Source organism: Artemia sp. Qi Xiang Cuo, chromosome 4, assembly GCF_049724085.1.
Source record: "Artemia sp. Qi Xiang Cuo chromosome 4, ASM4972408v1, whole genome shotgun sequence".
Taxonomy (NCBI): Eukaryota; Metazoa; Arthropoda; class Branchiopoda; order Anostraca; family Artemiidae; genus Artemia; species Artemia sp. Qi Xiang Cuo.
Window position 1 is genome coordinate 15,417,293 of NC_142797.1, and position 19,078 is coordinate 15,436,370.

Below are 19,078 nucleotides of genomic sequence, written 5' to 3' on the forward strand. Positions count from 1 at the left end.
TTAAAATTCTAATTAATTTTCGATTTCTTAAAGTTATAAAAGTGAAAACATTTAAAAGAGTTTTTTCAGTAAAGTACAAATTATATTCTGGTTCTTAGAAACTATAGGGTTTAGAACACTACTCGGATTAATTTCTGTTCGTTTTGAGTTTGACTTAATTTAATTTCTGTTTATTTGGGTTTCATTTATTTATTAATACTGATTTGTGGTAGTCGCATGCTTGGTAGGTTATTTGATTCTATTTTTGTTCATATTTAGTTTAATGGAGTTCTTTACTTTTTTATGGAAAACTTGTTTTTCGCAAAAAAATTTTTTTTATTAATTTCTGCTTACTATTTATTCACATAGTCATGTTCAAAGAGAAAGACTTAGCCTCTTGCGTGGCAGCACAGGCGTCCCTCCCACGAGAGCCTTAAATGTACTCTGGGCGTGACTTACAGCTTCTACCCCTATTCTCTTTGATTTGCTTCAATTAAAAAGGTCTGCTTATATGAACTTTAGACAATTTTGAATAGAATAGCTATCTCAAATTTCTATGAGACGCTTTTCGGGGAAATATGACGTGTGTGTAGGGGGAGAGGGTAGCTGATCTCTGATGACTTTGAATCTTAAAAAGGACAGTAGAGCGTCTGATTACCAATCCAATGAGCCCCGTTTGAAGTTTATATGACCTCACTTTCTATAAAAACCTTATATGTCCCTAGGGCAAAACTTACAGCCCTTGCCCTGAGGGCTGGGGGGATTTGTTATCCTCAAAGACATAATTTCCAGACCTTTCTGATATGCTTAACAAAATGGCTATATCAAATTGTTGATTGGAAGGGTTTGAGGAAATGATAAGCGTGGAGGGAAACATTTGCCCTCTGATCACTTTCGGGTAATAAAAAACAATAGTCCTCTCAATATCCAATCAAATGAGCCCATTTTGAAGGTTCTACGACAAAATTTCTATAACACGTGCTATTTATTCTAAGTGAAATAAACTTGATTTTTGTGGCAAACGCTATCGATTTTGACAGACTTTGGTATCAATCGGCTGGAAAATAATTAGTGAATTGACTGCGATTGAAAACAAGACTCAAAACCTCTGTCTCTTCTCTTTTCTGGACCTTCATAACTATTCAAACACAGCAGAAATAATTTTTAATCTGAGCAGTGTTGCCGGAGATTGACTGTTGCGCTGGCGGAGTTGTGCCCGAAATTCGTAGTGCAGTGTTGCCACCTTGTGTGCTGATTCAAAATTAGCCAAAAAAGAAAAAAAAAATTTGTAACGAATATGAAGACAGTATCAAAACGTCCTCGACAGTCTCCGAAAAAAGAGGTAGATAAATACTCAACATGTGGATTAGGACTGGAAGAAGACAGAAAAGCCGGCCTTTGTGACGGTTGTGACCACTAGTTGTGTATCACAGGTATCAACATGTCTGATCCTAAATATGAACTATTTTCTAGAATGAGTCGCCGTCCGGGATCCATGTGGCACTTCCCTAGGTTTAAACATAGTGATAAGCCTATCACACCTGAAATCATTCATGAAATAGTGATTGATTCCCTTGCCACGTTCAAAGCAGATTTAGAGAACGAACTTGAGATAAAATTCCAGTCAATGTTGAAACCTCTGGCTGAACGAATTTCCCTAGTAGAGCAGGAAATAGCTTCTAAATGTTCCCAAGCTGATTTAAAACAACAGGTTACCACCGTAGTGTCAGTCGAAGTTTCTAAAGCTAAACAAAGCCTGTTCGATGAAATTTCCAGTAAAATTGACACAGACTTGCAGAGCCGAGTTCCAGTGCAGGATACTAACCAGGTTCAGCGTGAGCTTGGAGAAATTGCACAAAAACAGAAGAATCTAATTTTATTTGGCCCAGAAGAAGACGCTGCAGTGAACCAAAAGTTGCAGAATCAGGTGGACTTAAAGTTTATCAACGAAGAACTCTTGCGCAATTGCCCTGTGAAATGTTCCTTGTCCGTGAGATTCGGTCGTAAACAAGTTAATAAAAGTAGGCTAATAGAAATGATATTCAAATCTCCACTCGACCACGATTGGGCCGCCTTCTTCTTAGTGAGTGAACAAGATGCTCTTAAAACTAAAACACCATATTTTTGAGTTTTTTATGACAAAAGTGAAGCCGACTTAATCGATAAGAAGAAGTATGATGTTCTAAAAAAAGAGCTGAATGAGAAAATTGTAGCCGGAGAGAGCAGTTGGAAGATCAAGACACGCAAAAACGGACCGGAATTAGTTCACGAGGAGACTTTTCTTCGACAAGCCGGATTTGAGATGTCTGAGTGAAAATCTGCAAGTGATTTATACTAATGCTGACTGTTTGTCTACTAAACGGGAAGAATCTAGTGAGTTAACGCGGGTCCGTGTGCCACATGTGGTTGTTGTAACTGAAGTTTTGCCAAAACATTGTAATGACCCATTAGCTTACTTTCAGCATCTAACTGATTATAGTTTAGTGTTTAATAAACAAGCAAAACGAGGGATATGCATTTATATTCATACATCCGTTAAGTTCAGTGAGATTGTTAACCCCATTTTTGATTTGGTTTCTGAGTGCCTTGTAGTTGATATTAAGTTACCTTCGCTGAATAATTATCAGCGTCTTGCTGCTTTTTACACATCATTGTGTCCATTGTGTCCATTGTGTCCATTGTGTCCAGTAACACATCAAGTGTCCATCACTTGATTTCTGAGCCCAACAATTGGTCCATCTAGTTGTGTAAATCATGGCAATATTTTGAATTGTTTGACTTATCTTGTGAAAAATAATCTCAAATTACTTGTGGTGGGTGATTTCAACGTCCCTAATATTGATTGGCAGACACTAAGCACAAGTCATCCAGGTGAGTCGTATGAACAGACTTTTTTAGATAGACTTGATGATTTGTTTTTGCACCAACATGTAAATAGCCCCACGCGGGCAAGAGGCGATTCTATTCCCTCAATATTGGATTTAGTAATTACGAAACATATTGATGATATTTTAGGCTTGGAAATGTTTTCTCCACTAGGAAAAAGTGACCATTCTGTAATTCAAATTACTATGAATACGTTTGTCCAGCGAGAAAATTCTGATTCTCGTAGGTATGATTATGCTAGGGCTGATTATCAGCCAATGAGGGAATTCCTTGTGTCTTTGAATATCACGGATGAGCTGCAGAAAGGAAAAGTGGCGCCTGACGTTGCATTTGAATTCTTTAAACAGGCATTGATAGAATGTAGGGATAGATTTGTTCCTTTGATTAAAAAATATTCTGGCCAAAGTAAGAGACCAAAACGACCTAGACATATACTCAAGTCAATCCAGGAAAAAAATCATCTTTGGAGATCTTCCACTAAACTAAAAATTGAACAAAAGATTTCGCAAAAATACAGTTCTATGAATCAGGATGATGACACATGGTCATTGTATAAACGTGCTAGGAACAGGGCCACAAAGTTGTTAAGAGCGAATAGGGAAGTAGTGGAATCGCACATTATTCAGTCGAGCAAAACTTGCCCAAAGCAGTTTTGGAAATATGTAAATAGGAACAAGCCAAACTTTTCACCGAGTAACTGCACATTCACGCATCCAGTAACACAACAAATAATTGATAACAGTTTTGATAAAGCATGCAGAGTTAATGGAATTTTTGGATCAGTTCTTGTTACACCAAAACAGACATATCATGACCAATATTTATTTCATGGAATATAAAGTGGGACTTTACCATTTAATGATAAAGAGTTTGGTTCTGCAGAGGTTCATCAAGTACTGGCAAGTATTGGTAAATCCAAGTCCCCAGATATAGATGGATTTACTAACAGTCTGATAACGCAGATTGCTGATGTAATTGCACAACCGCTTACGTTTCTGTACAATCAGTCCTTGGCGACAGGTTCCTGTCCCTCAGGTTGGAAGAAAGCAATGGTTAAACCCCTACACAAAGCTGGTCTAAAATCAGATTTTAAAAATTACTGTCTGATCTCCATCACATCTATATTTTGCCAGGTTATGGAAAAGCTGATTGTTGCAAGAATCCAAACTTATTTTGATGAAAATAATCTTTGGAATCCTGCCCAGCATGGTTTTCATAAAAGAGAAGGTCTTGCAACACTCAACTTCTGGAAGTTATTGTTGATTTTCAGCAATATGCTGATCTGGGCATACCGTTTGATTGCATTTACATAGACTTCGCCAAAGCTTTTGACAAAGTTTCAATGTCACAACTAGTTGAAAAATGTCGACTCTATAATATTGGTGTAAGAACAGTTGATTGGATTGCTGATTATTTGCGTGGTAGGTCTCAACAGGTAGTTGTCGGTGAAGCAGCATCTCAATCAATTGATGTCCTGAGTGGGGTACCCCAGGGTAGTTACTTGGGCCCTATACTCTTCTGTATTTTCATCAATGATTTACCATCTTGTGTTCGTCATTCGTCAGTGAAGTTGTTTGCTGATGATGCTAAAATTTACCGACCAATACTAACTACGGATGATGAGCCTATGCTCCAAGAAGATCTTGATTCAATAACACGATGGTGTGAATCTAATTCGATGTTTGTAAATGCATCAAAATGTGCAGTGCTTCATTACAGGAATAAATATCAGCCCAGCCGTGCATACTCCCTATCTGGCTCACAGATACCGTCAGAATAATTTGTACGCGACCTCGGTGTTCACTTTGATACACATTTAAAATTTGATAGACATGTTTCGATTGTAGTAAGAAATGCAAATTACCAACTCCTCACTTTAAAATGGAATTTCAGGAAGTTTAATCTTAAGAATTTTATGTTACTTTATAAATCATTTGTCCAGCCAGTTGTTGAATATAATACTTCTGTTTGGTTTCCTCTGAATGTAACAGACAAGCACTGAGTTGAAAAGATTCAGAGGCGGGCGACAAAAATGATCCCTTATTTGAAACACCTTCCTTACGCACAAAGACTAACTAGGCTCCAACTTCCTTCACTGCATTTCCGACGTCGCCGTACTGACCTCATAAACACATTCAGAATAATCAAAGAGGTGGATGATATTGAGGTAGGAAAATTTTTCGAATTCAGCCACTACCACTTGACACGACAGCATCCTTATAAAATTTACCCACCAAGAACCCATAGGAAAATTGGACACAATTCATTTGTTAATAGGGTCACAGACTCTTGGAATAATTTACCGCCAGAAGTTGTTGAAGCCGGATCAGTTGAATCGTTTAAGAATATGTTGGTTGATAGCCAGTTTTACACAAGTGCCTTTTCAGTTTAGACCTTTGTGTTACCTTTCATTTTATTATATATTGTATTAGTACGACAAACTTTTTAGCTTACCGTTATGTGGATTAATAAATAAATAAATAAATAAAAAGGTTAAATGCTCCAAAGGCATAACTTACGATCCTTGTCCTGAGGGCTATGGGGGGAGGGTTTCCAACCTCAAGGACATAATTTCCAGACCTTTCAACTACGTTGAACAAAATAGCTATCTGAAAAATTTATTGGATGTTTTTGGGGAAATTTTGAGCGTGAGAGGGGGGCTAGTTACCCTCCAATCACTTTCGACTATTAAAAAGGGCACCAGCCCTCTCAATTTCCAATTGAATGAGCCCCTTTTGAAGTAATTACGACAAAGCTATCTATAAAAACCTTATATGCCCCTAGGGTATGACTTACAACCTTTGCTCTGGAGGCTCTGGGGGGTTTGCCATGCTCAAATACATAATTTACAGAACTTTCAACTACATTGAACAAAATGGCTGTCTAAAAATTTTGATTGAATGTGTTTGGGGAAATGGTGGGCGTGAGAGGGGGGTTAGTTGCCCTCCAATCACTTTCGACTATTAAAAAGGGCACTAGCCCTTTCAATTTCCAATCAAATGAGCCCTTTTTGAAGTTTCTATGACAAAAATTTCTATAAAAACCATATATGCGCCCAGGGCATAACTTATAACCCTTGCCCTAAGAATTTTTTTATGGAGGGGGGGGGGGGGTTGTCATCCTCAAAGACCTAATTTCCAGAACTTTCAACTACGTTGAAGAAAATGAATATCTCAAAATTTTGATTGGATGTGTTTGGGGAAATGGTGGGCGTGAGAGGGGGGGGGTTGTTTGTTCTTCAATCACCTTCGACTATTAAAAAGGGCTCTAGCATTTTCAATTTCCAATCGAATGAGCCCTGTTTGAAGCTTCTACGACAACCCCTTCTATAAAAACTTCATATGCTCCCAGGGTATAACTTACAACTCAAAATTTTTATTGGATGTGTTTGGAGAAATGGTGGGCGTGAGAGGGGGGTTAGTTGCCCTCCAATTACTTTCGACAATTAAAACGGGTACTAGACACTTCAATTTCCAATCGAATAAGCCCTTTTTGAAGTTTCTACGACAACACTTTCTATAAAAACCTTATATACTCCAAGGGCTTAACTTACAACCCTTGCCCTGAGGGCTGTGGGGGTTATCTTACTTAAAGACCTAATTTCCAAAACTTTCAACTGCGTTGAAAAAAATGACTATCTCAAAATTTGACTGGATGTTTTTGGGAAAAAAGTGGGCATGAGAGGGGGGTTAGTTGCCCTCCAATCACTTTTGTTTATTAAAAAAAGCACTAGCCCTTTGAAATTCCAATCGAATGAGCCCTTTTTGAGGTTTCTACGACTTTTTACACTTTCTATGAAAACCTTATATGCCTCCAGGGCATAACTTATAACCCTTGCCCCGAGGGATGAGGGGGGGGGGGTTGTCAGCCTCAAAGACCTAATTTTCAGAGCTGTCAACTACGTTGAACAAAATAGCTATCTCAAAATTTTGATTGGATGTGTTTGGGGAAAAGGAGGTTATGAGGCATGAGTGGGCATGAGTTACTTGCCCTCCAATCACTTTCGACTATTAAAAAGGGCACAAGCCACTCCAATTTCCAATCGAATGAGCCCTTTTTGAAGTTTCTACGACAACTCCTTCGATACGAAGGGCCCTGGTTTTTGAAGTTTCTACGACAACACTTTCTGTAAATATTTTATATGCCACCAGGGCATAACTTAAAGCCCTTACCCTGAGTGTTGTGGGGGAGTGTCCTCCTCAAAAATATAATTTCTGGAAATCAATTACGCTGAAAAAAAACGGCTATCTAAAAATTTTTATTGGATGCGTTTGGGGAAAAGGTGGGCATAAGAGGAGGGTTAGTTGCCCTCCAATCACTTTCGACTATTAAAAAGGGCACAAGCCACTCCAGTTTCAAATCGAATGAGCCCTTTTTGAAGTTTCTACGACAACTCCTTCGATACGAATTTCCCTGGTCTAAAGAAAAAAAAATAAATAAATAATACATTGTGGCAACGTCTTTCTTTACCTAGGCAGCGCTATTGCGCTGCCTATGATTAATTAAAAAACAAAATTTTTCCAAGAAAAGTTTTTCAAAGAAAAGTGAAGAGTTACTTTAATACGAGCAGGATCGAAGCAGAATTGAATAATTTAAACTTAAAGCAAACAGATATCATTATTAATGAATAAGTGAGAAACAAAAAGAAAAGAAATTACAATGTATGCTAAAGTCTACCCTAGAACCAACACATCACTGACTCTACAGTCATTACAGTCATACGGTCATTATTTACAGTTATTAAATAAAAAAAACAAGTTTTTTAAACTGAAAGTAAGGAGCGACATTAAAACTTAAAACGAACAGAAATTATTCCGTATCTGAAAGGGACTGTCCCCTCCTCAACGCCTCGCTCTTTACGCTAAAGTTTTTTATTGTTTTAAAAAGTAAAGTTGTGAAACAGTCCAACTTTAGCGTAAAGAGCGAGGCGTTGAGGAGAGGACAGTCCCTTTCATATGCGGACTAATTGCTGTTCGTTTTAAGTTTTAATGTCGCTCCTTACTTTCAGTTTAAAAAACTTGTTTTTTTTATTTAATTTTTGAACGTTTTTGAATAAATGCAGGTTTTGATCTTGGCTCACCGTACATGAATAATTAAAAAAAAAATGTCATATTAATTTACTTTTATTTAGTTAAATGGCTTTCTCGAAACTTGTTTAATTTTATTTACGAACGTTTTTATTAGTAATAAATATACGTATATGAAAGAGACTGTCCCCTCCTCAACGCCTCGCTCTTTACGCTAAAGTTTTTTATTGTTTTAAAAAATAAAGTTGTGAGACAGAGTCAAACTATAGCGTGAAGAGCGAGGCGTTGAGGAGGGGACAGCCCGTTTCATATACGGAATAATTTCTGTTCGTTTTAAGTTTTAATGTCGCTCCTTACTTTCAGTTAATAAAAATTGTTTTTTTTATTAAATTTTTGAACGTTTTTGAATAAATGCAGGTTTTGATCTTGGCTCACCGTACATGAATAATTAAAAAAAAATTTTCATATTAATTTACTTTTATTTAGTTAAATGGCTTTCTCGAAACTTGTTTAATTTTATTTACGAACGCTTTTATTAGTAATAAATATACGTAACTTACGAATTAACTTACGTAACGAACTTCTATATTCATATATTTTTAATTTGTTTAGCAGGGGGTTCGCCCCCTAGTCAATACCTTGCTCTTTAAGCGAAAGTTCGAATTTTGTTCCAATTCTTTAAAAATGACCGCTTAATCACAAAGGCCGTTAATTAGAATAAATAGCTCTTATGAAAGTACTAAAAAATCTTTGGCTTAAAGACCGAGGTATTGACTACGGGGTGAACCCAATAATATATATAATATTTTCTGTTCGTTTGAAGTCTCGATGTTGCTGCTATTGCAGTTGAAATACTTGTTTTTTTTATATTAAATTTCTGATCTTTTTTTAAATAATGCTGGGAAGTCCGGCGTCCCCTTTATAGCAATGTCTCTTCCCCCATGAAAACATCCTTCATGGAAAGATCCTCCCACATAACCCCCGACCCACCCCACTACCCCACTACCAGGAAAAAACTCCCCTGAAAACGTCTGTATACTTCCAAATAACCAATACAATATGTTAACATTGGGTAAAATTAATAAGTTTCAGCCCTCCCCCCAGGAATTTAGGGGGATTAAGTCATCCTAAAAGACATACTTATTATATTTTCAAACATTCTGAACAAAATGGCTATCTCAAAATTTTGATCATGTGACTTTGGGAAAAAAATGAGCGTGGGAGGGGGCCTAGTTGCCCTACATTGTTTTGGGTAAAATAAAATTTGCAAAATAAATTACAATCTTTATTCTATTGAGTGAACCCACTAGATTCTATCAACACTGGGTTGACACGAAGACCCCTGGGAAAAAAAAAACAAAAAAACAAACAAATACAAAAACATCCGTGATCTGTAACCAGCCAAAAAATTAAAAAGTACGCAATTTTGTAGATAGGGGCTTGAAACCTCTACAATCAGGTTTTCTAATAAGCTGAATATGATGGTGTGATTTTCATTAAGGTTCTATATTTTTTAGGGGGTCTTTCCTCCTTTTTTCGATAATCAGCCAACTTTTCTCAGGCGCCTAACTTTTGATGGGTAGAATTAAACTTGATGAAACTTATATATTTGAAATCAACATTACAATGTAATTCTTTTGGTGAGTCTATTTGTATCAAAATACCGTTTTCTAGAGTTTTGGTTACCATTGAGCCGGGTCGCTCCTTACTTACAGTTCGTTACCACGAACTGTTTGATTAAATAAAAAAACACATTTTTTTTTTAAACTGAAAGTAAGTAGCGACATTAAAACTTAAAACGATGAGAAATTATTCCGTATATGAAAGGAGCTGCCCCCTCCTCAACGCCTTTCTGTTTAAGCTAAATTTTTTTTTTAACAGACTTATGAAAAAGACTCCAACCTTAGTGTAAAGAGCAGGGCCTTGAGGGGGGGACAGCCACTTTTATTTACGGAATAATTTCTGTTCGTTTTGTCGCTCCTTACTTTCAGTTAAAAAAAACTGTTTTTTTATTTAATTTCTGAATCTTTTGGAATTAATGGAGGTTTTTATATGGAGGTCATATTTTGGCTCACCCTACATAAATAATTAAAACGACATTTGCCTATTAATTTTACTTTTTTGGTTAAATGACTTTCTCGAAAGTCGTTTAATTTTATTTACGAACGTTTTTATTAGTAATAAATAAATGTAACTTACGAATTAACTTACGTAACGAATTTCTTTATTCGTATATTTTTATTATGTATATTCGGGGGTTCGCCCCCTAGTCAATACCTCACTCTTTTTGCTAAGGTTCGAATTTTGTTCCAATTCTTTCAGAATGACTCCTTAATCACAAGGCCGTTAATTAGAATAAATAGCTCTTATGAAATGACTAAAAAACGTCAGCGTAAAAAGCCAGGTATTGACTAGGGGATGAACTCAATCATCTACGCAATAATTTCTGTTCGTTTTAAGTTTTGATGTTGCTCTTTATTTTCAGTTGAAAAAGTTGTTTTTTTTATTCAGTTTCTGATCGTTTTTTTTTAAATAGTGATGGGAAATCTGGTGTCCCCTTCAAAGAAATATCCCTCCCCTCATGAAAACTTCATCCAGGAAAAAATCCCGCCACTTAACTCCCGACCCATCCCCCCCACGAAAAAAAACCATGATAACGTCTATGTACTTCCCAATAAACAATACTATATGTAAATATTAGGCAAAGTTCACAACTTGCAGCTCTTCAGCAGGGGACTGTGGGGGATTAAATCATCCTCAAAGACATAGTTATTTACTTATATTTACTACCATGCTGAACAAAATGGCTATCTCAAAATTTTTTATCGGGTGACTTTGGGAAAAAATGAGTTTGGTAGAGGGCCTAGTTGCCCTCCATTTTATTGGTCACTTAAAAAGAGCACTAGAACTTTTAATTCCCGTTCAAATGAGCCCTTCTGTGATATTCTAGGACCACTGGGTCGATACGATCACCCCTGGGAAAAAAACAAACAAAAAAACAAAAGTTTGCTTGTTTGCTGTTAATGGGAGAAACTATTGCATTACTTTGAGGTTGTTTTCATATTGATTTATACACTCTAATAGATAGTTTTATAGTTAAAATAAATTGAGAGAGCTTCTCCGATTCCTAGAATATGTCTTTCTCTCTGGGCATTCTTACCAGCGCCATCTTTTTTCTCAATTAAAACGGGATGCCATCTATCACGCCACTTTTATATAGCGCCATCTTTGTTCCCATATCATTAAGGCACTGAGTTTTTACTGGGAACAAGCAAAAGAGGGGACGGAACCCCCGGAAGTTCTGTATTGTACTCGTTGGTATTCAGTTACCCGAAAATTGCGGGAAAAGGTGAGGGGGTACTTATACCTCCCTTGTTCCTGGTTCCTGGGTGATTTCAGTATTCTCTGATGACTATCTACTCCACCCCCTACCACTCTGATTGGACTACTCTCTGTGATTTTGCATCTGAATCTGACCGCCCACTGATTTTGCTTACTGCGTCAGAGGCCATTTCATTCCGAAAAGGAAACGAGCATTGTGAAGTCAGACTTGGTTTATAGCCTGGTTTTGAACTTCCTCTTTCGAGCATTCAAAGCAGGTAACAATTATGATGAAATAGTGGTGAAGGCAATACAGTATTTCAAAGCCGATATGCTTACTAAGGCAAAGAATGAATTATGGCAGTTAGCCGCTATGTCTACTCGTTCCACAGATCGTGGTAAGCCCCAGGATATGGTTGCCTATCTGATAAGAGCCTTCCAGACTTGTGACAAGAAGAGAGTGGTCCTCCCTAAATTTTTAATCTATGCGCCTGAAGAGGTACTCATACTCCCAGGGAAGGTTACAGCCACACTGACTCGCCAGGTCAATGAGCTTCATTCTACTGTGGACAATCTTATTAACCACCTAAGCTTCTTCAGATCGGCGCAAAATAAGGCTAGTCTGACTGTGGGTGCAAATGCTACAAACCCTTCGGATACAGTAAAATCTTCCTACTCTTTGATCCTCAAACAAGCTCACTCAAAAAGCCCAACAGTCACAACAAGTATCTTGAGGGCCTTGCTGGTGATTGCTGCACCCATATAGTGAGCTTGACGCCTCTTAGCAAAGAGTGGCGCGTGATACTTCATGACAAAGATGCAGCAAAGTCTCTTGCTGAAGCGGTAAACAGTGCTACAGACACTGATGCTTGGATGAGGACCCCACTTATTGTGGTATTATAAGAAATGTTCCCAAAGAGGTTTCGCCGAATGATCTATGTTCAATGATTAGGAATTGCACGAAAGTCGAGAGAATTCGACAAACTCGCTTATACAACCTTGTCTTTGAAAGTAAGTACGATTTACGAGTAGCAATGAACAACCCTAGAGCTCTGGGCTATCAGCGCTTCCGAATTGACACTTTTTTTTATTTGCCAATGAGGTGTTTTTAGTGCCAAGACTACGGTCACGCTGCTAAGAACTGTAAAAGCGCTACTCCCTGTTCCCGTTACAGTGGCAATCATGCGAACAATAAAGATAAACCCTGCAAAATTGCGCTGAAGTCTGCTCTCTGTAAGCAGGCAGACCATTCGTGCTACGGTGTTAAGTGTCCCGTAGCCAGAAAGCTCATGATGAAGCCATGATCAACTCTAAACTAAAAGTGTCTTTCGTGGAATATAAATAGCGGTGTAGTCAATAGACTCCCACTGAAAGCTTGATGTCTTGCAATGACGTTTTGCGTCTACAAGAACATTTCCTTTCAGTCGACTCGCTTTCCCTGTTAAAAGCGAATGACAAAACTCGCCTTTAAGGGGTGCCAGCTAAGAATTTGGGCAGAGGAAGACCTTCCGGCGGACTGGTGATACTAATCAGTTCTCACCTTTGGGAATCAGTATTTGTCGAGAACGAGTGTTTCCTTGGCATAAAAGTTGCAAATCTGATAGTATATTGCTGCTACTTACCAATTGATAACAAGAACTTGGCTTACGAAGAAAAGTTTTACCCGTGCAACAATAAAGCTTGCTAAATCTTTGCAGCAGTGTGCCTGTGCATCTCATCGTGTTATCCTCGCCGGGGATATGAGCTGCGACCTCTTAGTGCCAGATCACTCAAGAGCAGACTTCTGTCTGCTTTATCCAATCTGTATGTTGTCCAAAATGACCGTTCGTTTACGTATATCCCTCACTCCAGAGCGACAAGTTCGCTTGATTTCATGCTCTGCTCAAACGGCGTGACGGTGAAATCCTCAAGTCATGTTGACTTTAGCATATCGGTATCAGATCGTTTAACAATCTCCAACTCTTTTGTTATTCATAGCGTTTTCTTTAAAAAGATGAAAAGAAACGGAAGTGGGAATTCAAAGGTGACTGGAAGAAAATAAATGCTGTTGTATATAAAGGAAAGCTTGATGCCACAATTCAAAAAATTAAGATCCCTTTCCAACTGCTGCAAGAATCCTCAGATCTCATCGAGTCGGAGAAAAAAGATTCTAATTAACATTTGCTGTAGTGAAATCACACATGCAATGCGTTGCGATGAGCGCTGTGCCGTTCGTGTACGTAAAGTTCGTTCGGGCTTAGAAATAACTGGCTGGTCGATGAATCCAGCTTTACAGCAAAGCTGAAAATCTTCCAACTTTTGGCACCAAATATGTAATGATTGCAACCGGCCAAAATCTGGCGCCGCTAATGACAAACGGTTATACACCAATCGTTGTTTTGCTAAGTGTCTTGCCAATCACAAAGCTGAGATTATTGACTGCAGGAGCGAGCGTCTTGCAACTAACCCAAATGAAATTTGAATATTCATTAGGGGAAAAAGGTCAAAAGGTGTCGCTTCAGAGCTTCCAAGTGAGAGTGACTGGATTAACTATTTAACCAGTGAATTTTCTCCGCCTGATCCAGTGTTAGAAACCCGCTAAGCACTACTAGTGGATAGTCTAGTTGATACTGAATAAGATATTGGTTTTGTAGTTACGACTTCTGATATTTATAGTGCTATCATTCACCTTTGAAAAAAGTTCTCGCTTGGTTATGATCAATAATGTGGGTTTCATTTATTACATGCAAGTGATAAGCTGCTGCAGCATCTACATTTGTTTTACGAAATCATTTTGAATTCTGGTATGGCCCTCGATTCTTTTTGTGTCGTTACATTGACTCCTGTTCCGAAAAAAGATAAATAGACGGCAATATTGTTCTTATAGGCCTTTAACAGTTTCTTCTATTCTGTGTAAATTGCTGGAGTTACTAGTGATTAAGGACATAAATAAGGCTTGTTCAACTCCGGACACCCAGTCTGGACTTAAGGAAGGCTATAGTCGGGAACACGTGCATTATATATTTGCCAACGTTCTGATGGATATAGAGAGTAGTGGCCAGTTTTTCGTCCTTGCGGCTCATGATGTTTCCTGTGTTTTTGATTCTAGTGTGCATTCTCATTTGCTATATAGTGCATAGCAGCCAAGTCTCAATCGTTCAGTTGTGCGGGTATTTAAAAATATGTATGCAAGATTATGTGTTGTCGTGGAAGTACCTACTCATCATGGTTAAGTAATGTGTAAAGCCGTAATTCGAGTTTGGAAAGGAATACTCCAGGGTGGTGTAACTTCGCCACCATTGTATAATTATAGTGTGGTTGCCCCCTAGAAAAAGAATAGAGTTAGTTTTGTTTTTAAAGGTTTGGACCATTCTATACTCAATTACGCTGACGACCTCCTGAATTTAAGTAGAACTGTATCGTCTGTTGAGGAGAATTTTTCTGTGCTTAGTAGGGAATATGGCGAAATTGGTCTCAATTTTAATGCTTTGAATAGTGAGATCCTTACTTTCGGCAAATCTGTTGGTGATGTTAGATGCGTAAAGTTAGGAAATCAGAGTGTTCAGCTATCTGCTTGTATTAAGTATCTCGGTATTCCGATAGGGGATAATGTAAAAACGACAAGGGCTCTCCTTATCTCTCATCTAAGTGAGAAACGTAGAAAAGCGTTTGGTGTGCTAGTTTGCTGTAAAGCTTGCTACAGTAGACGTATTCTCGCCCGTGTCTACAACACTTTCGCGATTCCTCATGTCCTCGCATCAACTCCATTTTGGAATATGTTTACGGTGACTGATGAAAAGACCATTAGTTCCGTATATTTTCGTTTCACGAAAATTCTCTTGTGTATACCCCTATGGGCTAGAAACATAAAGACTAGTGTCAGCCTACGGGTTAACTGAGCCACTAACCGTGGTTGAGCAGCGTCGGGGTCACTATTTTTTTAGGCTTTATAGGACAAACAGCCTCCATCCCGCAATGTGTTAGCAGAAATATTTGAATCTATTCTCGGTAGTATAGTTTCCTTTGTGAGTGTGTTCTTTTTTCTTTTTTTTTCTTTTTTTTTGTATTCATCTACTCCAATTGGCACCCATCTACTCTTATTGGACGAATACTGGCTTGTTAGTTTTTGGAAAGGCAACCCTTGTGTGTTTATTTGGTATTAAAGATATTGATTAATTGATTGATTGAAAAAAAAAAAAAACACGCATCCGTGATCTTTCTTCTGGCAAAAATACAAAATTCCACATTTTTGCAGATAGGAGCATGAAACCACTAAAGTAGGGTTCTCTGATATGCTGAATCTGATGGTGTGATTTTCATTAAGGTTCTATGACTTTTAGAGGTTTCCCCCCTTTTTTCGAAAATATGGCAAATTTTCTAAGGTGCGTAACTACTGATAGATAGAATAAACTTGATGAAACTTATATATTTGAAATCATCATAAAAATCTTTTGATTCTTTTGATGTATCTATTGTTAGCAAAATTCCGTTTTTTGGAGTTTCGGTTACTATTGATCCGGAAACAAACAAAAGAAAAATCTTTTAAAATTGTGGTTGTCAGGTATGAATAAAGCTACAAGTTTAATAATAGAAAAACTTACATCGTAAGGTATCCGAAATTTATTAATTAAGTCAAAATCCATAAACATCCGTATAGTTGCATAGCAAGTTTCTTCATCTGAGTATTGGAAGTCATTGAAGGCGTAACTGCAATAAATATTATAAATGTTTAATTGAAAATATATATAAGCAGCATGATTTTATCGTACAGATATCATATGCAAGAAAAACTCACAAGGGTACTTCAAATATTCTAAATTTATAATTTTGAAAGTATTTTCTTCACATTGGATGGCCTATAGACTACGTTTGAGGAATATAGGGGATACACGTGTATATTAGAATATTGGGGCATTTTCCTTCCCCTAGACTTTTTACAATTCTCCCTCCCCCTAGGTCTTGAAAAAAATGCTTTTTCCTGTTAAAAAATGTCTTGTTTAGAATTGTTATTGAAAAAAAATATGAATTTAATCCATATTTAATTAATGGAGGGTTAGAAATAAATTTAACCCTCCCCCATAAATTTTCAAAAGTTGACGTCATTTCTTCATTGGAGTATTCCTTTCTTTCTTTACTGCTCTGACAAAAAAAAGCGCTATTCAACATGTATCTTGTTCTTAATTAAGTATTAAATAACAAAAAAAAACAAGTTTCTTTCGACTGAAAGTAAGGAGCAGCATTAAAACTTAAAACGAACAGAAATTATTATGATTATGAGGGACGTTACTCTCCCTCAGTACCTCGCTCTTTACGCTGAAGTATTTTAGTACTTTAAAAAAAATTCTTATTGTTCTATTTAAACGATCATAGTGATTCAGGAGTCGTTCTTAAGGAATTGGGATAGAATTTAAACTTTACCATAAAAAGCGAGGTGTTGAGGAACAGTAACCCCCTCATATAATAATAATTTCTTTTCGAGTTTTAATGTTGTTCCTTACTTTCATTTGAAAAAACTTGATTTTTTATTTAATTTCTGATCTTTTTCAAATGCTGCCAGGAAATCTGGCTACACCTCCACGGAAAAATCCCTCTTCTCCATGGATTTATTCTCTAGACAATTCAATCCTGGTGAAAATTTACCCCGGACAATTACCCTTAACATCTCCAAACGTAAAATTGAGTCAGCAAAGAGAAAGCAAGACATAAGACGAATTCCGTATAGGAATTCTTGCAAACTTCGCCAGTGTAAAATTTTCCCTGAAAAATTCACTCCGTGGAAATTTCCCCATGGAAAGTTATCCCCGCGGAAAGCCAACCAGCAGAAAATTCGCCCCGCCCATACGGAAAATACATGAATACTTCCCAATAACAAATACTATACGCAAACAGTGGATAAATTTTATAACTTAAAGACTGTGTGGGGTCATGATATCTTTAAAGACATAGTTATTGAGCGTCTCAATTATACTGAACAAATTGGTTATCTCAAAATTTTGATTGGACAAATTTAAAAAAAGGGACGTGGGAGTAGGCCTAGCTGCCCTTAAAATTTTTGGTCACTTAAAAAGGCACTATAACTTTTAATTTCCGTTTGAATGAGCTCTCGTCCGATATTCTAAGAACACTGGGTCGATAAGATCACCCGTGAAAAAAAAAATAATAAACACGTATCCGTGAACTTTCTTCTGATAAAAAATACAAAATCCTACATTTTTGTAGATAGGAGCTTGAAACCACTACAGTAGGGTTATCTTATACTCTGAATCTCATGGTATGATTTTCATTAAGATTTTGTGATTTTTAGCGGGTGTTTCTGCCTTTTTTCAAAAATAAGGCAAATTTCCTCAGGCTCGCAACCTTTAATGATTAAGGATAAACTTAATGAAACTTATTTTTTGAAATCAGCATAAAATCCAATTCTTTTAATATATCTATTGGTATCAAAACCTACGTTTTAGCGTTTTGGTTACTATTGAGCCGGGTCGCTTCTTACATTCAAGGACTGGTTTCTATATTTTAAATATTTTGATTTTTAATTTTTTTTTTTGTTTGAAATTTAATATTCCATTAACCGCAAAATTAATTCTTTATTTAGTTTTTGAATCAAATTACAAAAAGTTGACATCAATTTTAACATACAAAGAAAAAATTTTTTGCTGCGGACATTTATAAAAATAATTAGAAATAAAGACAAATAATTTTTCTGATTTTCAGAATAAGCAATTGGTTTCGTTGCATATAATAAACATCATAATATGTAAGAAATAATCTCGGTACAGATAAGTATAAATTATAGAAAACCTTTTATTATTGGAATAGCTGGCTGCTAGCGGAAGACGTCAAAAATAAAAAGTAAAGATCAGCTGCCAAATTCTTGTCCACCAGCTTAGGTAAAAGTAAACAAAAGAGATAAGAAAACACCACATGACTAATTAACAAATAAAATCAGATCGAATTGGATGTTTCTATGCATGTTTGATAAGATCAAAGAAGTATTCAAACAATATAAACTACTATCAAACAGTTTGTGGTAACGAACTGTAAGTGAGGAGCGGCTCAGGGCAATATTATCCGACACTAAAAAAGGGAATTTTGATTACAATTAATATACCAAAAAAATTCGCTTTTTATGCTCATTCCAAAAATGCAAAATTCCTTAAGTTAACTGTTACTCATCAAATCTACGATCCTGAGAAAATATACCTGTTTTTCGAAAAAAGGGAGGGGTAATAGCCCCATAAAGTCAAGGGATGTCTTTTGAATAATGTTAATGAAATTCATACTATCAGATTATGCATATCAGAAAGCCATACTGTAGAGGATTCAAGCTCCCATCTACCAAAAATGTGGAATTTTGCTTTTTTTTTGTCAGAAGAAAGATCACGGATGTATGTTACTATTATTTTTCCCCAGGGGTCATCGTATCGAACCAGAGGTCTTAGAAGGTTGGGAGAGGGCTCATTAAAAGAGAAATTAGAAGAATTATTGCCTTTTTGAAGTGCCCAAAAAGATTGAAGGGTAACTAGCCCCCGTCCCACGGCCCGTTTTTCTCGAAAGATATTCAGCCAAAATTTTAAGATGGCCATTTTGTTCAGTATAGTTGAAAGGTCCAATAATTCTGCCTCTGGAGTAAAATGACCCCCCTAACCCAAAAAAAACCCTGAGGAAAGGGCTTTAAGTTAGGAAATTTGCCCATTGTTTACATATAGCATTTGTTATTGGAAAATATACAGATATTTTTGGAACCCTCTAGGTGGGGGGGGGGATCTTCAATTGGAAGAATTTTCAATGTGATAATTTTACATGGAAGGAAGCTTCCATTGGTGGGGGGATTTTGGGGGGAAATGTTCCGTTTGGGGGGTGGCAGATTTCCGGGCATTATTTGC

At 36.9% G+C, this 19,078-nt stretch overlaps 1 protein-coding gene across 3 annotated transcripts in view; it reads right to left on the reverse strand.

Moving 5' to 3' along the window:
- Positions 1-19,078, reverse strand: part of LOC148952812 (cGMP-specific 3',5'-cyclic phosphodiesterase-like) — a 372,326-nt gene that overhangs the window by 40,044 nt on the left and 313,204 nt on the right. For all 3 annotated transcript variants that reach the window (XM_089088106.1, XM_089088104.1, XM_089088105.1), the window contains exon 11: positions 15,794-15,899. In XM_089088106.1, coding sequence (XP_088944232.1) covers positions 15,794-15,899 — 106 coding nt within the window. The remainder of the gene's footprint in view (positions 1-15,793; positions 15,900-19,078) is intronic.